The 23268-nt window shown below is 34.5% G+C and overlaps 1 protein-coding gene across 1 annotated transcript; it reads right to left on the bottom strand.

Moving 5' to 3' along the window:
* Positions 1 to 451: 451 nt before the first annotated feature.
* On the bottom strand, positions 452 to 3275 carry LOC113311537. The gene is made up of 9 exons (XM_026560365.1): positions 3248 to 3275; positions 2305 to 2723; positions 2075 to 2130; positions 1698 to 1752; positions 1545 to 1598; positions 1324 to 1382; positions 1174 to 1222; positions 1007 to 1091; positions 452 to 732 (listed from the first exon to the last, which is right to left on the bottom strand). The coding sequence occupies exons 1-9, from the start codon at positions 3273 to 3275 to the stop codon at positions 452 to 454; spliced, it is 1086 nt and encodes a 361-aa protein (XP_026416150.1).
* Positions 3276 to 23268: the final 19993 nt, after the last annotated feature.

Below are 23268 nucleotides of genomic sequence, written 5' to 3'. Positions count from 1 at the left end.
AGAATTTCTTGATAGAAACATTATGAATGTTGAGAGTAGTGTGTGCGGTGGTAGAACAATGAAAACTAAAATGAAGCAAACCACCTTAGATACTGACTATTGAAAAAGATATTAGTGATCAGTCTCCTGGTAAATGAATCGGACTACAACATCTGCTCTACAGCCTCTACTTCAATCTCATTTTGCTTTTTTCTGTGATTTTTGTAATATGTCTTCATTCTTTGTGACAATACTCTGCTGTTACGATGTTTCAACCTTGTAATATTAGTGATCTGTTATGTTCCATGTCCAACCATCCAATCGAGTAGGCACAAAGTCTTATGGTTCATCTCCACTTTAGGGTTCATCTCCATTTTAGATATCAATGCTTCTTCCTGTAGATTAGCATCTAACTAGCAATACTCAGTGAATAATTCATGTGAATGAGCAAGTATATTTAGTAATTACCTCTCTAAGTTGCTTTGGATCCTAGTAGAACATCAAGGAGTCCACAACAACTCTTCCACGATGTTGGAGCAATTAGTACTGATATCTTTGCAGAAGTAGCTTCATCAATATTGTTGTTTTCACATTTTATTGGTACTTGATCAGGAGGATCTTCCTTGATGTTGACTTCACCTCTATGATATACAGAATTATAGTGTTGGGCCCCATCAATGTTGACTTCACCTCTATGATATACAGAATTATAGTGTTGGGCCCCATCAATGTCACGGAAACTCAGGCACATAACTAGTACAAAATACACAAAAAAAAACAAGTTAAGGGCAATCTCATGTGAATCTTTTTTTTTGTTTTGATCAATCTCTCATGTGAATCTTTTTTTTTTGTTTTGATCAATCTCTCATGTGAATCTTATCAACAGTGTGTTTTGTTTCTTATAGAATTCACATTTTCGGAAAAACAAACAAACAAACTGCACGGGTAATTACTCGACAGTAGAGACTTTGGCAGTGATGTTTTCAGTAATAGCATTTATGTGAGTGCAAAAAATAATACTCTTTACCTCGATTTGATTGTTGATCTTTTGGATCAATCTCATAGTAACAGATATCCTTGTGAGATGTTATAACAAAAACTTTAACTCCGAACTGCAGCCAAACAAGATAGGAAATCCCAAAGTCAGAAACATAAAACTGCGGCTGAGAAAAGATGACTGACCCCGATACATACCAAGTCATCAGCAGCCTTCAACGTGACGTTATCACCCCAATGGCCAGACCTGTTTTTACAATTTGTAGGGTAAGCAATACCATCTCTTAGTCAAAATTAAAAGCCACTAAAGCAAATTTAAATAAGATATAAGATCTGTTAACAATATACTTGGACATATCCTCCAAGTAGTCTCCATAGTCTATATCGACAAAACTTTGGTACATTTCCTGATGATCAGCTGTTAAAAGTTCCCTCAACAAAAGATTTTAAGTTAGGTCATATAATCCAATACGAAGAGATAGTGAGAACGTTAAGCAAAATAAATCTTTGTAACATAATGCACCAGTTCAAAAAGTGCCAATTCGCAAAATATCAATAAGTTGACAAACCTGGTTAACAATTTCTTGGCGCACAAACTCATGATGCTCAGAAGTTTGATAGATCTGATCAGATAACGCCCGAAACTGTAAATAAGGTTATAACTCTTGTTATAGAATCTAGAGAATTTGCACATACGAAAGAGTAAACTAAACGTGACAGACCTGACAGCTGCCGTCTCCATCAACTTCAATCTCAATTAGATCATATGTTTGCAGTCTACAAGAGAAAGAAGAAAAAAATCACGATCAGATATCGTAAATACAAATAATTGATTCCAGTAACTCATTGAATTAACTGAATTACTAAAAAATGAATTTGTTTTGTTTCCGCTGTTCGGTTCACGGAACTAAATCATTCCTAAAGATCATGCACAACAGTATCCCCATCCAACAAGAGCTAACTAAGTATGAGCACCTAGAGTGGTCACACAAAAGAAGTAAGTGAAAAATAAAACAGGCATCCATCCTTATGCAGATAGACAATTGCGATACCGTGAATAACTAAAAAGAGTCCAAGGGGAAAAATCTAAAGACGCTACCTGTTAATCAGCCTTCGGCGATGGGAAGCCGCTTCACTGATGTTTCCAGAAACATTCTGCGTCATAAAACAATAAGACTAACTTCTCTCCAAAAGGCCTGGATATTTTATCACTTATGATATGAGATGCAGAAACTACTTGCTCGTAACATAAGATCACATAATCGAAGCAAAGATACTGCAAGGTACGGATGCTAATTTCAAATGAACTCAACGATTGAAAATGCTTACCTCTATAACAGAAGGAACCATATGACGCAACCGCTCCACCACCTTGGTATCGAGGCCAGATTTATCTGTAAGTTCTGCTGTAGAGAACCACTTTTCCCCCTTGTATTGAGTTCCTTCTACAACTGCCACCTTCGGTTGTTGTTTAACATCAACTTTTGGTTCTTCAACTACAAGTTTTGAAGGTTCTTCTCCCATACCACCCTCATCACGAGCTCCCAACATTTGAACAGACTCAAGATAGTAGGATTTTCCTCCATGTAGGGGACCAAAACCCTTTAGTTTGGGTCCATTAGGCTCACCACCTTTTTTCTTACCAATAACAATCTGCCTCTTCAGGTGCCTTTCTTCTCTCTTATGCTTCATTAAATCCCCAAGTGTTGTCGTCCAGAAATCACAATCCCCACAGTCAAACATTTCTCCTATTAAAACAGAAATTGTTAAACAATCAGGTAAATTAGAAAATTGAACAAACCCTGAATTCTTAAAAACTAATATCACATAAACCTGTACAAGATGAATCATCAAAATAAGAACCGCAATGAAACCCTAACCTAAATCAGAAACTGTAACCCATTAATCAATTATGGAACATCCATATTTACTAGAAGAATCATGAAAACAAGAAACGCAACAAAACCTTACACATCAATCAGAAACTATAATCATCAATCAACATCTTGATTTACAAGAAGAAGAATGAAAATAAGAACTGCAACAAAACCGTACACATCAATCATGGAACATCAAGATTTCCAAGAAGAATCGTGAACAAAGCCATAGTAAATCGTAAACATCAATCAATTACCAAACATCTAGATTTACGAGAAGAATCTTTAAATAAGCATTACAGTAAAACCCTAAACTAACAGGAAGAATCATGAAATTTGAACTACATTACGACATCCAATTACTAACTATTCATCAATTATAACTGAAAACTTACTTTGAACTCCGGAGAAATTATCTGCCATGATTATTAAGAGGATGTAAGAGAATAGATGGGATGGAATGAAATGCAGTGGATGAAGTTCAATTGCAAACTCTAGGCGTCTGAGTACAGTGAGAAATTGCATATACCCAGCCGGGACAACAAAAGACAAGAACATAAGGGTCCAGTCGGAGAAAGACACGCGTCCAACCTTAGTGTAAACAAGGTGTAAAAATCCGAAAATAGAAACGATCTAATTGTCCCTCGAAAAATAAAGTTAACGTTCAAACGTTAACATTTATTACAAACAAAAAGAATAAAAAATACAAAATAATGACGTGTTATGTCCCAAGTCTGAACCTTTTTTTTTCCTTTGGAAGGAAAGAGGTAACCCTGTGTTTCATTGATAAGATAAAACTGAATACAACAATCGCAGTTACATTAAAAGTGAAATACATGATAAAATACAAATTTCTTGTATCACAATAACAAGTACATTGTAATACACCAACATACTCCCTCCGTTCCACTTTAGATGATGTTTTTGGAGTTTTCACTCAGATTAAGAAATGGAGAGATATATGAAAATTTTCCATTTATACCCTTAAGAAAAGTCTTCAAATAATAATTGTTATTAGGGTATTTAAAATAAACTTATAGTTCTAAGACAAAATGATAGGGTGTTATTGGAAATCTTGTGGGAAACTTTGAAAACCTTCAAGTATTGTGGAACAAAAAAAATAACCTTAAAACATCATCTAAAATGGAACGGAGGGATTATATACTAAGAATATGAACTTCAAAGAGAAATATGATGATTTTTGAGGGATGACAATTGATTAAGATTCGGCCATTTGGAGGATTTAAAGAAACTGCCTTCTTCACTATTTTCTTCATTAAGATAGAATTATCCCAAAAGGGAGCAATACGCACACAACATCATTACGATTGCTTCCGGTAGCCATTGATTTTCATAAATGGAGAATCACTTTCTGCCAGGATGAATCGCCCCTTTTAATATATATATAAAACGATTGTACCAATCGATTGAAACACCTTCAACGCTATGAGAAACTGCTTTACAAGCATTAACAAACATTTATAAGCCATTAGAGAAGAATGCCTATAGAAAATAAAACAGAAACGGGTAATAGAAACCCTAAAAATCTCTTGAATTACCGATGTTTTATTTAATACTAATAATATATATAGATACTACTTACAGCCAAATCTGTGAAGAAGATCTGAAAAACTCAGATCCAACAGATTTGGATCACAATGAAAATATTTAGGATTAGGAATTGGAAAATACAGTTACAAAGTGGAGAGAGGAGGGGAGATATCTGTCCGAAGTCTGAGCTACTTACATTTGTCTTATCATGCTACCTCAGCGCACTATTACCCTGATTTAGGAACCATGTTTTAGGGCATACAAGAAAATTTTAGGGCATACAAAATGATTACCCTAACTAGGGTGTGGTGGTAAGGGGTCTTCAAGGATAGGTGAATTACTTAGTTATCCTCAATGAGTTTATTAATTTACTTATCTATTATTTATTTTGTCATTTATTTTTTTTGAAAACAAAAATTTATTTAATTTTTTATTTTTTTCTTTTTTAGTTTACTATTTTTGTTCTTTCTTTCAATTAGAAAAAAGTTAAAAAAAAATATTTTAAAAAATTAAGATTTTTTATTTTAAAAATATTTACTATTTGTTTAAAGAAAATAGTAGAAAAAATTAAAAAATTAAAATAAATTAAATAAATTTTTTCAAATATTTTTTTTTTTTAAAAGATAAATAAAAATAAATAAGGGCAGTTTTGGCATTGAGCAAAATATATGGATAAAGGGCTTTTAGGATTACTATCTAATAATCCGTTTTTGTCCTTATATGGTTTGCCCTAAATATTTTAGGTATGGCCTAAAACATGGTTCTATGGAAAAGGAGAGACGACACGAAGCAATGGTTTGTGGACAAGGGTATAAAGATTTTTTTTCTTCTAAAATTGGGTTTAAATCCCAAAGGTTATATTAAAGTTTAAATCTTAAAGAGGTTTACTACTTACAAGCCCAGGTAGCTAGGAAAAGAAAGTGAAAAATTTCCCCACCTCGATGCTGACGAGTTTCGAACTCTGATCGTTGGTATCAAATGCGCATTAGTTTTAGATCGTCATTTAAGTCGTAATTGTTTAGAAATTACTTGTGCGAGAGATGGAAAGGAAAAAAGTCAACGGGCAAAGGGCAGACTGTATGTTAAGAATACGATTAAGGTCTACATGACTAAATCAAAGAAGTATGATGTCCATTTAAGATTATAGTCAATAGACCCAATGGTGGCGTATACAAGCTCTCTAAAATGATTTATTGTCATAATCATGATGATCTGGAATCTCTAATTGAACACACTGTCGTTTGTGGGCTAAAACCTCACCAATTGGAAATGGTAAAGTTGATGAAAGCATGTAAACCAAGTGACATCCTTAGGAATATTAAGGAGGATGATAAGAATAACTTGTCCGTTTTGAGGAAAATTTACACGCAAAAGCAGCCATCAGGAGGAAGGCATGGGATGATAGAGCAGTCACGGAACAATCTCAGTGGTTAGTCGACCAACACAAATACACAATGAGGAAACAGGTAATGGAAGGAAAATTGGTTCATATTTTCTTGGCAAACTTTCATGGTGGCATAGGGATTTATGGATCAGGAGAATGATGTGAGTTTTATTTAGATGTTAGAGACCTTGAAAAAGATATACCTTGTTGATCAAACTCCCAAGATCATAGTAACATATAAGGATCAAACACTAGTGAATGTCATAGGGGTAGTTTTCCCGGACGCCAAGCATTTTCTTTGCGCGTGACGCATACAATGCAATATTAGAAGTAATTCTAGGGATCATATCTAAAAGCCAAAGCCATTGAAAGGTACTACTTGTGAGAAGGGCGAAGATGAGCGTCTTCAAAAACTAACTCCGAAAAAACGAGAGGAGGAGAAGAAGAAAAGCAAAAAAAGAGTTTGAAGAGAATAGGTTAAAGTAGAAGGATTTTCAACATCATTAGTATTTAATAGTACATTTAATATCCGAGGCCAAGTCCGATTTGGAGAGTTTCATTTTTATATAAAAAAAAACTACGAAAAATGTGTGGTTTATTGCTTGAAGAAATTGGTGAATCGTACAAGAAAAAATGTGTGTATGTGTACACCTACCAACATAGGTAATACAAAAGTGAGGCGACAAGTATCGTCGAAGGGTCTCGTGGACGTTTGAAGAGCCTGCACAGAGGGAGTCAAAAAAATCCATCAATACACTCTTGATGACATCGTCGAGATAACAAGGCAAATGGAAGAGAGTAAGATAAAAGTGGTGACCTCCTATTAGGATTACTATTTGTTTCTTAAAGGTATAAGTTATAGAGTGTCTCAATGGGCAATCATTTTTATGATTAAGGATTACAAGTTTTATGAGGAAAAGAAGATGGGGAGCAAGAAGATTGTATGTCCGTATACAATGACGGTCTTGGGACTCCCGTGTTGTCAGATGATTGCTAGGTAGCTCCGTGGAATTCCGTTTGATATCATTTATCTGTTTTGGAAGCAACTAACTTCGTATGGCTAAAGGTGTTTTACGAAATTGACGAAAATCTTATTACATTCATATGGATAACTTCGGTTAACTATTATTGAGCCTACTCATTGTACATGGTTTCAATATATATATATATATATATACACGGTTCATCCTTATCTAAGAATTTATATTTCATTTGTGTATATCTCAAGCTAAATCATCTAACGGTGTATATGATCGTTTATTTTCTAAGCTATCTTAGCTTGAATCTCAAGTCAAAATTTCATCAAACGCTGACTGTTGTTTGCTTGATTACAAAGCTATTTCAGCTTAAATCATAAGCAACTTCTGATCTTGAAAGTCTATATAAAGATAAACTATTGCATCTGGGAAACCTAATCCCGGTACATTCATGTGTCCTAGTTGAAAACTATATTCGATTGTCTATTAACCTAGGTTTCCAGTTCTACTGAGAAACATAATTAGGTTTAACGACTTAAAGACTTCGCTTTGGATTCGTAAAGCCAGGTACGACTATTTTATCTTTAATAGTTCGTGTATCCTAATCTTACTACTATTGTTCATGAATTCTATCTCTAATAGGTAAGATAATAGAAATCGCAAAGTTCTTCGTCTCAGACTTTATGATTCCATAAGAAATTTACGACTAGGAAATTCTTCACTGGTATCCAGTTTTTGTTGTTTTTGAAAAAGCGGGGGCCTAACAACCACACCCAATATTTCGTTTAGGCAATCTGTATGGACTAACTCCAATATAATTCCAAGAGAATCAACTAGACAGTCAGACTCAATCAACGAAAATATATCCAAGAGTTATATCTCAGTTTCTCAAATCAATCTGCAATCGAACATATAGAGATCCGTGAGCCGGATAAATACGAGAAACAACTTGATCGGTACCAAGGACCAATGTTCAACTGTCAATCAATTTTTATCAATTACCAAAGGTTGGATTATTTAATTGATTGAACTGCGCACAACCTGTGATATTTCAGTTATATCAAAATATAATGTGGAAAAGAAATAACACGACACCAGAAGTTTTGTTAACGAGGAAACCACAAAAGCATAAAAACCCTGGGACGTAGTACAGTTTTGAACACCACACTGTATTAAGCCGCTACAGACTCTAGCTTACTACAAGTTAACTTCGGACTAGAGTGTAGTTGAGCCCTAACCAATCTCCCTCTAATTAAGGTACAGTCGCGTTCCTTACACCTATGAATCCCAACAGGACTCTATGCACTTGATTCCCTTAGCTGATCTCACCCCCAACCAAGAGTTGCTACGATCCAAATTCGAAGACTTGATAAACCAATCTGTGTCACACAGAAAAGTCTATTGAATAGATAAATCTGTCTTCCCCAGAAATACCGAAGAGTTTTTGCTCCGTCTTTTGATAAATCAAGGTGAACAAGAACCAATTGATAATCCGGACTTATATTCCCGAAGAACTGCCTAGAAATATCAATCACCTCACAATAATCTTAATCGTATGGAAGCGAAACAAGATATTATGGAATCACAAATAATGAGATTGTTGATGGTGGATTTTTGACAAAGACTAAAATCGTAAAATCATGATACCGCATGTTTCTGGCTCGGATTCAGGAATGTATGTGACAATTCATATTTTACGATCCATGAACCATTTCACGATATCTGACTGAGCGGACTTCCTCTCAGAGTTATGACGGACATGTTTCTCAAAAGCCTCTCAGTTGAGCTTTCGATGCTTCACACATTTCATCATCACCTCTACATAGAATCAAAATGAGTGGGCGGCTCCTAGATATATTGCATGCTAGTATAGATCCTAACGCCTTCAAGACGTCACGATGCTCGTTGTTCCCTGACTACGAAGAGAGACCATTGTAAAATATCTTAATGAGGGGGTGGCTCCTAGAAATATTGCATGCTAGTATAGAGCCTAACGCCTTCAGGACGTCACGCCATTAATTATTCCCTGACTATACACCCCCCTCAGAATGCGTATGATGCTTCAATTATCTCATATCTCGATTCTGCTTTTAGGTTATTTCTGACGAGTTATTCATCAATTGAATTCCTAATAGATAATCTATTTATCTCATTACTCCATTCCATGGATGATCCTTAGCTGGATTCCATGGATTAGTAACAGATAATCATTTTATTTCATTACTCCGTTTTGTGGCTGATTCTTAGCTGTATTCCATGAATTAGTAATAAATATCCATTGATCGGGCATCTCGGCCACCACCGAGTAAGCCCCGAGAAATGGTGCGAGTGTACTTAGCAAATAATGCACAAACGAGCACCCGAACGCACGAACGATCATTAAAAAATATGGACGAATGAGGAAACCTATGCAAGGGATAAAAATAATATTAATAAAATAATACAAGAGGCGCCTAGGGACCGGGACCACCGGCCTGCCGGTCATGCCGTTACGGCCGGACCTACGCCTCTCCCATTATTTTATTATTTTTCTTAATCTCATGAAAACTCCTTCATTTGAGCAAATTTCCTTGTTTGAGCAAAACTCTTAGTTTCTCCATATTTTCCTTCGAATGATGAAAAATTTAAAAAAAAAATAGAGAAGGGAGTCACGGGAGCGGGCCACCTAGCCGGCCGGCCATACCGTATCCGTGGCCGATCCCACACCCTATTAACCCATATTTGCTTATTACTATTATTTCCTTCATCTCATGAAACTCCTTCGTTTGATCAAAAAACCATTGTTTTTCATATTTTCTCCAACCATCAAAAAGCCAAAAAGTCAAATGGTCACATGAACGACTTGGATACTCATGAAAATATTAAAATATTATTGTTTAAATATTCTCAAAATATTGGTCGCACGAGAAAAGTTCTACTTGCTCATTCGAGCAAAAATCGAGAGTTTCAGTCAAGATCAAACTCTTATGAAAATCCAAAATATTGCTCAAACGCACATCAGAAAATACCAAAATTCACAAGACTGAGATATGGACAATATGGTGACACGGGTATGCCACCTTGACCGACCAAGGTCGGACCTTAGGCTTGCAAGGATCCCAATCCACACTCTTTCGCAATTTTGACCTAATTAGCTTTCAACAGTCCATATTGGGCTCAAACTCTTTCCAACCAACTTGGAATTTTCTCAATTGACCACCAGCTGGTTCGACGACAACCAAGGGTCGGTTTCACACCCCTTTGCCGGTCCCTCGTCTCTCAATAATTAGGTTTTATTACCTAATGCTCAGACGAGTACTATTTTAATAAATGATTAAACCAGCATTTAATCATCCTTTCACCAACTGGTCAACAAAGGACTTTGGTGCACGCTCACTCGAGCACCTGGGAGCTACATGGTCGGCCATCATGCCATGTATCCGGTCCCTCCTTCACTCAGTGATTGAATTTCAGTAAATCATCAATTGATCAGTAATTGATCAAAATTAGGGTTTCGAACTGAATGCTCTACAAATCATAATTTTGAGAAAGTTTAAATATTAATAATTTTATGTGGATCCAGCAATAAACATCTTGATTAATTATATAATATTCGGTCCAACTACCAATATTTTAATTAATATTTTATTTGGTCATACCACAAATAATCGCTCAAACAAGCAATATTTGCTCAAACGATAAATACTTGCTCAGACAAGACTAGTAATATTGATTCAACTATCAATACTCAATAATTCATTAATTGAGCAATATTTGCTCAAGCGAGCAATATTTTCTCGGACGAGCAATATTCATCATGTTGATTCAATTATCAACATTTATTCGAGAACTATACGTCCCAGCAGACATGTTCAATCCATGAATCATAGAGCATGCGACAATCATGCTCGACTGAACACTATTTAGAATCATCGTCTAATCTAGTCAACAACTGACTAATTAAATACATGGATGCCATGCAGACTCCACAAATCATGAGACATCAATCATGTCACATGGGGGGATATTAGTTAGGGTTTGGTCTGGCGGCCTACGGCACGTGTGTTCATCCGCGATGATAATATATGAGTAAGTCATGCAAGCAGTTGAGGGAGTTAGAAAAGTAGTGGGTGGACAATCAACCAAGTAACCGCACGACCTGGAACTAGTTTAACCAGGATTTCCAGTTTCCCACTCTTTCACTCGAGCAACCGCCACACTTACTGGAAATCAATGTGTCTACATTTTTGCAATACAAATAACTCTCTGAATCCACGATTGAAAGAAAAACAACATCTATCGCCTAACCAATAATTATCGTGGGAGCAACAGTCTCTCTCAATTGAGCAGAATTCAAACTTATTTGAACCCATCAGTTCATTTGCAGAAACCTCCTACACATTCACAATCCTTGATCACCATTGATCTCACACACTTCTCAGCTTTCCTCCTACAGATCGACCCTCTTTCCACTTTGTGACCGAATTGAATCTGGAACGGACATTGTCTTGGTTTAGGCCGGAGTCCTATAGATTGATCTCTCGTACTCAAAGCACTCTCGTGCAGTGCATCTGTTTGAGGTTAAGCAGTTTGCTCGGTCGTCGTCCGCACGGTCGTCTCTCCACTTTCCCAAAAAACCAGCAAACCGTTTTTCCCCATCAACGGAGACGAAGAGCTTTGTGATTATTTTTTATCTTACCTATTGGAGATTAAATCTCGAGAAAATATTAGAGAATATAATACTCAATACGATAGAACAAAGTAAGAACAGAACACGCAACTACATAGAAAATAGTTGGGGTCTGGTTTCAGAATCCCAGTGAAGTCTTTAAGTCTTTAACCTATAATGGTTTTAGGAAAAACATAGGTTAAATAAGAATCGACTCTAGTCGCAACTAGTAACACACAGAAGGTGTGGGGATTAGGTCTCCCAGTTGCTAGAGTTCTCCCTTATATAGTCTTCAAATCAGGGTTTGCAATCAAAGTTACCTTGGTAACCAAGCATTCAACATTCACCGTTAGATGAAAACCTAATTAGATTCAAGCTAATATCTTTCAACCATTAGATTGTCTTAGCTTGTTATACATATGTGAAATGTACCTTTATTTAGATATGGGTAACCGTACCTAAACATGTACACTTGGTTGACTCAACAATAGTTAACCGAAGTTAGCCATATTAACACTTTCATATCAACCTCATTCATCTTTATCACAACTAGTTCAAATGACTCAAACGAAGCTAGTTATGGAGTTGTTTAATTGTTTGTATTCTCATAGAAGTATATAAGACACAATAGAAACAAAATAGGTTTTGATTTACTTGAATCAATTCATGAACATTATAGCCACGGTTTGCAAAAGATTGCATTCTTTATTATTTAAATGTATTTGTTCACGAATAAACCAATTTTAGAACTTAACCCACTCAAGTATGCAAACGGGTACGCATACCTAAGTAGCCGGACTTGTTTGGGTTCGCCAGTATGCGAACTGGTACGCATACTGTCATACATGACCAAACTCATTTGAATTCCCGGACTTGAACTATTAAACCGGACGCATACGGGTATGCATACTATAGTTCTTGTACTTCAACTATCAAACCAGTACGTATACAGGTATGCATACTATGGTTCCCGGATTTGGAGTATATTTGCAACAGTACGTATACTGTGTTATATCCAGTCAAAGGTTAATTTTTCTAAACTCCATTTCAATCATTGAAATTCTCGGAAGACGGGAATAACTGTATCACACAAACCATTAGCTTCAAAGTAATTTTCAAGTTATAAAATAATCAATACGAAACATTCCAAGTCTACATCAACTGACTGTCTCACACAAATCATGTAAGATATTACCAGGCGATTTTCACATGATCATCTTTTGACTTTCATCAAGAATAAAAGATGAACTTGGTTAAAGCGAAAGCTTGTCAACACATATTACTGAAATATGTAAGCGAGTTAAACTCAGATCGAAACATCAAATGTATATAAAATAAAGTTTATATAGTTATACGAATTTTTGTCTCAATACGAGATAGAATAGAAATAGACTTCTGAGTGATAGATGAGTTCAAGTCTCCATATACCTTTTGTTGATGAAGTTCCACAATCTCCCCTTAGTAGTTCTTCGTCTTCAATTTATGAACGTCGTGAAGTCTAAAGCTCAACTACACATTTTATCCTAATCCGAGACATATCAATAAGTAGACTAGAAATCATGACTTACAGTTTTGACAACTAAACTTGATAAACAATCTTGGGATAGCAACGCTTGCGAGGTCGAGCGAGCAGTGCTCTAAAAGTTTCTTGTGGGTAAATAAATCTAGGATACTCTTCGGGAGTTGTAAGTACCAGATTTTGAGGTTTGCTGAACTTTATGTTTATTGCAAACGATTTCCTATTTCACATTGATCTTTAATAAAAAAACGTAAATCAGAATAGACTTATCCGTGGGATACACTTTGGTTTATAAGTCTTCGATTTAAGTTGATGCAACTTCTAGGCTGTAAATGACGTCAGATAGGGGAATCAATTGTGCATCAAGAGGCGTAAGGAGCGTGATTGTACCTGAATTGCTGTGAGAGTTAGGTTGGTTTCAACTATTTTCTAGTATGAAGTTATTCGTAGTAGGCTAGTGTTCGTAACGACTTAATAAAGTTTGGTGTTCAAGTTTGGACTAGGTCCCGGGGTTTTTCTGCATTTGCGGTTTCCTCATTAACAAAATTTCTTTTGTCTGTATTTATTTATTTTTTTGCGTTATATTTTGTTTATATAATCAAAATATCACAGGTTGTGCTTTTTTTCAATCACAGTCGATAAATCCATCCTTGTTTCTTGGATATTGTCTTTTGAGATCGTCCAAGTACTCTCACATTATAATAAGTTTACAGACTCGTTTTTCTTTAACTACTGATTGTGTAAAGAAAGAGATAAAACTCTTTAATATTGTTTCTTGATTGAGTATCATTAATTTGTAACTATACAAGTTTCCGAATGAAAAGGTTGGGTGTGGTGTTATACCCCCGGTTTTCAGTTGGTATAGAGCAGGAAAATACGCTAAGACCTAATAAGTCTGTGCTTTAACCAATCTGATTATTATGTACAAAAGTTTTATCTCTCTAAAGGTACCTCCAGTCTTCAATGACTCGAATTATTTATGGCGGAAAATTGATATGCTTATATTCTACAAGCACGTGACTTTCAGACATGGATACTTGTTGTAAAAGGATACAACCCCCCGACAGTTGTAATAGACGGTGCAGCTGTTGAGAAAGACATAGCGAGTTATAGTGAAATTGAGATTAGTGTTGCAAAGCATAATTTTGATGGGTTAAACGTTATTATACACTCCATAAGCCTATATCTTCAGCACCATGCGACTATGTGCACTAAGTCTAACGATGCTTGGGATATCTTAGAAACCGTATTTGAAGGGAATACCTCTGAGAAAGAAGCTAGGCTTCAATGCCTAAATTATGAATGGGAAAACCTTTGTATGGATGACGAATATTCGTTTGATGAATTTAATCATAAAGTGTCTGAAATTGTTAATGCATCTTTTGGGTTGGGTAAGACTATTCCTGAAAAAAATATTGTGATGAAAATTCTCCGATCGCTACCAGCTAGATACGATTCTAAGAAACACTCCATCGTTGAAGAAAATAACCTTGAAACATTAAGGGTCACGAACTCCAACTTGGCATGTCCTTATTGTACCATTAAGGGTCACGAACTCTCTAAATGTTTCAAGTACAAACATGAGTTAAGATATATATGTCAACAAACTGAACGGAGAGTTAGTCATCTGACAAACGAGCTTAAACTTGTTCAAAAGTACAACGCATCCAAGGTAAGTAAATCTAACTATTCTCATAAAGGTTGATTTCGAAGGAAAAAGTTAGATCTCAAAGGTAGAAAAGAATTAGGTCTATTTGATATATAAAGAAGGATGTTCTTGAATCCGTGCAAGAAAAAGGTTAGATCTTTTCAATATTGTTTCTTGATTGAGTATTATTAAGTTGTAACTATACAGGTTGCCGAACGAAAAAGGTTGGATGTGGTGTTATACCCCCGGTTTTTCAGTTGGTATCAGAGAAGGAAAACACGCTAAGACCTAATAAGTCTGTGTTTTAACCAATCTGATTATTATATACAAAAGTGCTATCTATATAAAGCTCCAGTCTTCGATGGCTCGAATTATTTATGGTGGAAAATTGATACGCGTTATTTTATACAAGCACGTGACTTTCAGACATGGATACTTCTTGTAAAAGGATACAACCCCCCGACAGTTGTAAGACACGGTGCAACTGTTGAGAAAGACATAGCGAGTTATAGTGAAATCGAGATTAGTGCTGCAAAGCATAATTTTGATGGGTTAAACATTATTATACATGCCATAAGCCTAGATCTTCAGCACCATGTGACTATGTGAACTAAGCCTAAAGATGCTTGGGATATCTTCGAAACCGTATTTGAAGGGAATACCTCTGATAAAGAAGCTAGGATTCAAAGCTAAATTCTGAATGGGAAAACCTTCATATGGCTGTCGAATATTCGTTTGATGAATTTAATCACAAAGTGTCTGAAATTGTTAATGCATCTTTTGCATTGGGTAAGACTATTCCTGAAAAAAACATTGTAATGAAAATTCTCTGATCACTACTAGCTAGATATGATTCTAAGAAACACACCATCGTTGAAGAAAATAACCTTGAAACACTTAAGGGTCACGAACTCCAACTTGGCATATCCTTATTGTACCATTAAGGGTCACGAACTCTCTAAATGTTTCAAGTACAAACATAAGTTAAGATATATATGTCAACAAACTGAACAGAGAGTTAGTCATCTGAAAAACGAGCTTAAACTTGTTCAAAAGTACAACGCATCCAAGGTAAGTAAATCTAACTATTCTCATAAAAGGTTGATTTCGAAGAAAAGGGTTAAATCTCAAAGGGAGAAAAGAATTAGGTCTATTTGATATATAAAGAAGGATGTTATTGAATCCGTACAAGAATCAAGTGGTGAGCCATCTGCTGCTCACCCCAATACATCCTGATTGTGTTAAAAGTGCATCTTGTTTCATGTGTCCGAAAAAGAGACAAGAACTGTGCACAACCGGGTTTTAGGGTCAAACTATCTTAGTTTGTATCTTGAGTATTATTACTTGAATTTCCATATTCTCTAATGTTTGTTGATGTGTATGAAATTCTCAATAACAAGTATTGTCAGTTATTTAAAAGAAGATATAAACAAAAATGTTGTGCCCCGCTCCAGTAAAATAAACTAGGATAATATCATCTTGTTTTAAATCAGTTGCATAACTGTATTTCGAAAAATTATTCTATGTGTGTCAACATTTGATACAACCACTTCTTGTTGTGGGTACAAATTTAATATAACAAGATTAGAAACTGCACGAAATAACAGAGATTTCATTGACTCAATGAATGTTATTCATCTTACTCTATTTTTTCAAGTAATGGTATTGAAAAAATTCTCCCATATGTAAAGAATGAAGGCTAAAATGACATTTCCACCCTTTTAGGTTTATTTGTTAAACATGAACTATATTTGTGCTTATATGTTCTGTAACCCTGCAAAATGATATCTCGTATCACACCTTCTTTGGAACTCTTTCATAAGAAGCTTGCTTGTTTAGCAGTATTTTTTTGTTTTCTACACAAACCCATATTCAATCGAATCATGGAGACTCCAAGTACAATCTCTTCTCATGAGAATGATGTTTTTATGGATATTGATTATCTATCAACCATGAAGGAAAAAAAATACCATATCCTTATGATTCAACTTTGAAAAGTAAAAGGAACAATATGAAGAAACCTAGAGCTACCTGTCAGACTTTTTTGTGTTTTGCGCAACAATCCCATATAGTTAAATTAATTCCTATTTAGTTTAAGTTAATCATGATTTATTATAATTTGTTTTATGGTTTGTTTATGGCTTAATCTTACTATAAAGACTAGCTTAAGTATAATTCTAGATAAGGTTGAGTCTAAGCATGACATGTCCTTTAGCTTGACATGTCATATGAGTTATCCAATGCAGTCATGAGGTATCCTCCAAATCATGATGGAAAGGTTGGAGTGACATGTGGAAAGCATGACTAGGACTCTGTTCTAGCCTCACAAGTTTTACTTAAAAGCAAATATGTTTTCATTCCATCATGAAGTAATGTGAGGAAATAGAAGTTGATAATAAGTCATGAAAAGGTTGTTTTGTGTGTGTTTCTATTTCTTTGTACTCAATATGTTTTAAGTAAGAATCACACGTAGTGTAGTTCTATGTATGGTGCTGGTTTCTTGTGTTGTTGAGTATGCTAATACTAGGTTCAAGGTCTGATTTCAGCATCAGGTTGTTTTCCATAATGTTTAGGTCGTAATTGTAGGGTTAAGGAAGCTTTTCTACACTACTAACTCATACCATCAAAGGTTTTCTACTGTACTTGAAGATATAAGGAAGACCGGGATGAAGATGCAGGTACTCAAAGTCATTTTACAAAGATCTTTGTAGATTCAAAAGGCACTTGTCAGATAACAATCGCAAAAGGTTTGAAGGACTTAACTCTTTTATTCATGAACCGTATGTTTTAATGCCTATTGTAGACAATGAGTTCGGGGATGATAAAGAATCTTCAAGAATCTTAATATCTAGGAAACTTCTTGTGAGAATTTATTCTTGTGTTCGAGAATGATAACTAGGGTTTGGTATAGCATATTTTGTGAGTAGACAAGCTACCTCCAACGATTTTCATCTTGCATGTTTTTAGATTTACTTATTTGAATTCTAAGTGTTTGGAAGATGAACTTGCAATATTTAATCATTTATTGGTTAATTTTTTATATTCCAAATGTGTTATGAGATACATGTGCCTTTACGTTTCATGAATCGAGCTGAAATCTCATATATGCTTAAAGTTAAATCTATCATGTCTTTATGCATTTAATGATAGAAAAAATAAAATGAACTTTTTGAGATATTTCGCAGTATTGATCCCTCATTGATCCACTTTTTGTGAAATTACTGCATGTTACTCCGTAAGATTTTCTTATGTTGAGTTATACCGTTTAAATTAATTTCTTGATATTTTTCTGGATACAACTCTATATGTTTTGTTAATGTCCAAAGAAATCCTTCTTTTCGCGTGAAATAAAGGTAGCTCATGTTGTTCTCTTGGGAATCACATCAAATGAGGGAGAGTTCTTTTGAACTTATGGTTAATTGCTATATTTTTGTGGGGAGAGCGGTTGTGGAATATATAAGGTTATACTTGTATGTTAACAAACTCCTTGATGAAGACACTAAGTTTCGACTCTGTGATACCATCTCAAGTAAAAGTTGATATGCTTCATTAGTCATGAATTATATTTTGAGAATTCATTATGAACCCATAGTTTTCGTACCTTTGCCAATTTATATTGACAAAAAGGGGGAGAATTATTTAGTAGTTCACACTATATAAATTGTATTTCATACTACATACATATGGCTTACGGATCATTATGTAAGGGGGAGTGCATTCACATCTATATGTTCTACCTATTATGCAAAAGATGGAAGTATTGACTAAGGGGGAGAAAACATATCACCATAGTATTATTTCGAAGTTATGATACAATTGGACTTTGATAAAGATAATAATATTATGTTTTGTATGATAATGATTGAGAATATCTGTTTTCATAATTTTCATCGCTACGGATCTTCAACAACAATAATGCTGAGTTTTGAACACGTTCAGAATCGATGGAGAACCTGAAGTTGCGAATAATTCAAGAAGTTGAAGAACCAAGGAAATCAAGCATGATGGATCAGAAGCTACAAATTTTATTTTTTTAATCCATATTTACTGATAGTTTTATCATTAAAATTGACAAAGGTGGAGATTGTTAGAGCATTGCTCGGTTGAACTCACAAGTGTTTCTATCTCAAGATTTTTATCAAATTTAGTTGACCAAAACTATATCTTGATTTCTAGTCTACTACATAGTCGTGTCTCGGATTAGGATAAAAGGGTGTAGTTGAGGATCGGACTTCACGGTTTTCACCATTTGAAGAAGAAGATCAACTGAAAACTTTGCAGGAACTTCGTCGACGGAGGGTATGTGAAGACTGAACCAATTATATTCACTCATATATTCACTATACTATCTACTAAATGAGACTAAGTCGTATTGCTAAGTGAACTTTAAATTAATATATAATATAAATTTCCAACTGAGTTTATCATTAAATATATTTCTCGAAATATGAGTTAAGTTATATGTCACTCGAACAATTTATTGTTCAAGACGATCAATTAAAAATAACCTTGAACAATGATATTTGTGAGATTATCATTACTCAGGAATGTTTCAATTTGATTCAATTCAATCATGGGAAAATAACCTTGAACATTTTATATGAAATGTGTAAGATTATCATCTAATGTTAATCTGTGATGTTTCATATTGATTAAGTAACAATTTGAAAATTACTTGGAACAAGTGGTATGTGTAAGATTATCATTGTCGTTTTCCAAGGATATTTCAAATCGATTGTCGAGAATTTTCTTATAACTACTGAATTCTGGATACAAGACAATGTATGTACCTAGTACACGTACTGGCGAAACTAGTTTGGGTCTGGAAGTACAGTATGCATACCTAGTACACGTACTGGCAAATTGGTTTGGGTCCAGAGCTATAGTATGAGTACTCAGTACACGTACTGGCGAGACTAGGTTGGGTCCGAAACTTTAGTATGTGTACTCAGTACACGTACTAGCGTTACATTCTAAAGTTCGGCAATGACAGCTTGTTACACATACTTAGTATGCATACCAAAATGTTTGTGCTCGTGAACGTAAGAGAAGTATGCGTACTTAGTTTGCTTACTAGAGTCCCTGAATGTTATTTACCTTGAGGGTACATATACTTTGTATGCACACCTTAGCAACACGTCTCACGAACTGGAAGCAGTACATGTACTTACCCAGCCGAACATATTCAAATGCATTCAAAAGTATTTGTATGAGATATTTGGCATTTGAATGACTCTCTAAAACATGTGTTAGACATATTTGATCATCAATTAAGTTTTGGTTGATTATCAAGTTAAGTCTAAAAGTGTTTTACGAAAATGACGAAAAGATTATTATGTTCATATGGCTAACTTCGGTTAACTGTTATTGAGATTACTCGTTGTACATGGTTTAGGTATGGTTTATTCTTATCTAAGAATGCATATTTCATTTGTGTATATCTCAAGATAAACCATCTGACGGTGGATATGATCTCTTATTTTCTAAGTTGTCTTAGCTTGAAACTCAAGTCAGAATTTCATCTAACGGTGAATGTTGTTTTCTTGATTACAAAGCTATCTCAGCTTAAATCGTAAGAAACCTATAATATTAAAATTATATATAAGGAGAAACTCTTGCATCTGGGAAACCTAATCCCGACAATTTCGTGTGTCCTAGTTGCAAACTAGAACCGATTTTCTATTAACCTAGGTTTCCAGTTCTTTCGAGAAAATAATTAGGTTAACGAATTAAAAATTTCGCTTGGGATTCATGAAGCCAGGTCCGACTATTTTTGTCTTTAATATTTCATGTATCCTGATCTTACTACTATCGTTCTTGAGTTTTATCTCCGATAGGTAAGATAATATAAATCGCAAAGTTCTTCGTCTCAGACTTTGTGATTCCACAAAAAATTTACAAATTAGGAAATTCTTCATTGGTATCCGGTTGTTTCTGTTTCTAATGAAGTGAATAAAAATCTAGGCTGCTCTTCGTGAGTCGTAAGTACCTGATTTTGAGGTTTGCTGAAATTTATGTTTCTTGCAAACGATTTATTATTTCACATTGATCTTTGATCAGAAAGAAAATCATAATAGACTTATATGTGGGAGACATGTTGGTTTATAAGTCTTCGCTTTAGGTTGAAGCAACTTCTAGGATGTGAAGGACGTCATCTAGGGGAATCAATTGTGCAGAGTCTTACGAGATTCAAGAGGCGTAAGGAGCCCGACTGTACCTGAATCGCTGTGGGAGTTGGTTCGGTCTCAACTGCATTCCCGACAGAAGTTATTCGTAATGGGATAGTGTCTGTAGCGGTTTAATACAGATTGATGTTCAATTCTGTACTAGGTCCCGAGTTTTTCTGTATTTGCGGTTTCCTCGTTAACAAAATTTCTGGTGTCTGTGTTTATTTTATTTTTCGCATTATATTTTATTTATGTAATTGAAATATCATAGGTTCTGCGTTATATCAATCATAGTTTATAAATATGTCCCTGTTTGTTGGATAAGACTTGATTGATCTTGGATATTTGTTTTTGAGATCGTCCAAGTACTCTCACGCTATAATCAGGTGTACATACTCATTTTTGTTTAACTACTGATTGTGTATAGGAAGAGATAAAACTCTTTAATATTGTTTCTTGATTGAGTATCATTAAGTTGTAACTCACGAATAGTATTAAGGTTTATTCCATACGGGTTGCCGAACGAAAAAGTTGGGTGTGGTGCTATACCCTCGGTTTTTTAGTTTGCATCTTCTAAGTATATATTCAAATGAATCGATAGTTGATGATGATGGATTTGACATCTTTGAGTGAGATAATGAAAAATATATGGATAAGTATTTATTTGAATAAAGTAGTGTATGATAGAGAAAAGACTATATCCTCTTTATATATACAAGCGGATAACGACTATTTTTTCAAACAAAACTAGCCGTTGGAGACAAAAAAAAAAAGGAAAAAAATACGAAAGAAATCTGAGTTTATATAGGCACATATAGTCCGATTGCAATAATCGGATTATAGGATAAACCTACAATCACTAATTCTTACATACTGAAAAAACTCAAACATGGTTAAAGAATTTGTCCATATATGCACTAACGTAAACCCATTGAGGTTTATGTTCATCACATCAACCCATAAACGGTTTATGTGAGTGTACCATAAGCACCGATTTTGGGGGATATTTTCGTGTTTGATGAACATCAACGGAAATCAGTTTACGTTAATGCATACATAAAAAAATTCCTGTTGAGTTTCAAAAAAAATTACGACGAAATTTCAAATATTCACAGCATGAAGATTGAAGAATCTCTCTTAAAAAGAAATAGATTTGACTTAATCACTTGAGTTGTTGGTCGCCGAAAATATTGTTTGAATTTTTTTTTCGGTTTTTTAGATTAGGTTTTAATTTTTGAATGAAATTGAGAAAAAAATAGATTTTAATTAAAGATTGTTAATAGAAATGATTTTGTTACTATTTTGTTTTCGATAGTTCGAATTATTAGTGTGGTGGGTAGTTTAGTATTTCCATACACTTTAAAGCGTCCACAATCACGCGATCAAAACCAAAGAGAAAAAACTAAAAAATACCATTTTTTTTAGTTTATAGTCAGTGTTAAACACAGCAGGTGACGATCAAATTATACTCAAGCGCACGTATAATCTACGCCTGAAATGGAAAGACGAACGTATAATATACGTCTCACTCACAGGCGAAGATTACAGTTACACCTGAACCAGACGCGCATTATAACTACGCCTGCCAACAGGGGAACATTAAATATCTGTTTGAAATCAAACAGACTCAATAAGTGCGCCTGATTTTCAGACGTTAACTTAAACTTCTCCCTATCAGGCGAACTTTTTAAACTTGTTTGTCACAGGCGAAGTTATAACGTACACCCATTCTCCCACTGCACACGTACCAGTCGTTTGCCGTGAAAAGAAAAAATATTTGCGTGAATAAAAAGGTGGAAACTACAATGTTCTAGACCTCTCTTCTCCTATTGTTCTTTCTCTTATTGTTTTTCTTAAAACAGAAAACATCTTAAATAACGAGCTAACCTAAAAAAAATAAAAAAAATGGACCCGTTATCTTCTGCTTATTCGACAATGAAAGCTTTGAATATCAAGTTTATCTAGAAAAGGTTAGTAAGTAAACTCATATTAATTAATATGACAGTTAATTTTCAAGGGTTTTTCATGATTATCTTTGTTATAGTTATAGATTTTGCAAATTGGATTTGCAAGAATGTAATCGAAGATTATGTTTTATAAATTATAATTCTTATATTGTGTTTAATTGTTAACTAGGTTTTTAAAGGATTAATTTGAATTGATCTTTTTTAATTTGGAAATAATTAATTTGAGTTGAGTTTTGGTTAACTTTATGTGTGTATAAATGGATATGTTTGTTGCAAATGTACAAGTCTTCAAATTTGTGGTTATGTAAATTGGGTTAAAACAATTAATTTTGAATTTGGAATTGATTAATTTAAGTTGGGTTTTGATTAATTTTATGTATATATAAATGGATATGTTTGTTGTACATGTAGAACAACTAATTTGTATGTATGTAAATTGGGTTAAAACAATAGAGATGGATATGTTTGTTGTAGAAAATCTATTATATGGAATTATGAAAGTTTTTAAAGTTATACAATTTTGAATTATGAATGTATATGAATTTATGGAACTAT

Source organism: Papaver somniferum, chromosome 9 (assembly GCF_003573695.1).
Source record: "Papaver somniferum cultivar HN1 chromosome 9, ASM357369v1, whole genome shotgun sequence".
NCBI lineage: Eukaryota > Viridiplantae > Streptophyta > Magnoliopsida > Ranunculales > Papaveraceae > Papaver > Papaver somniferum.
Note: the sequence above shows the minus strand (reverse complement) of the source record. Positions and strands in the feature narration are given on the sequence as shown.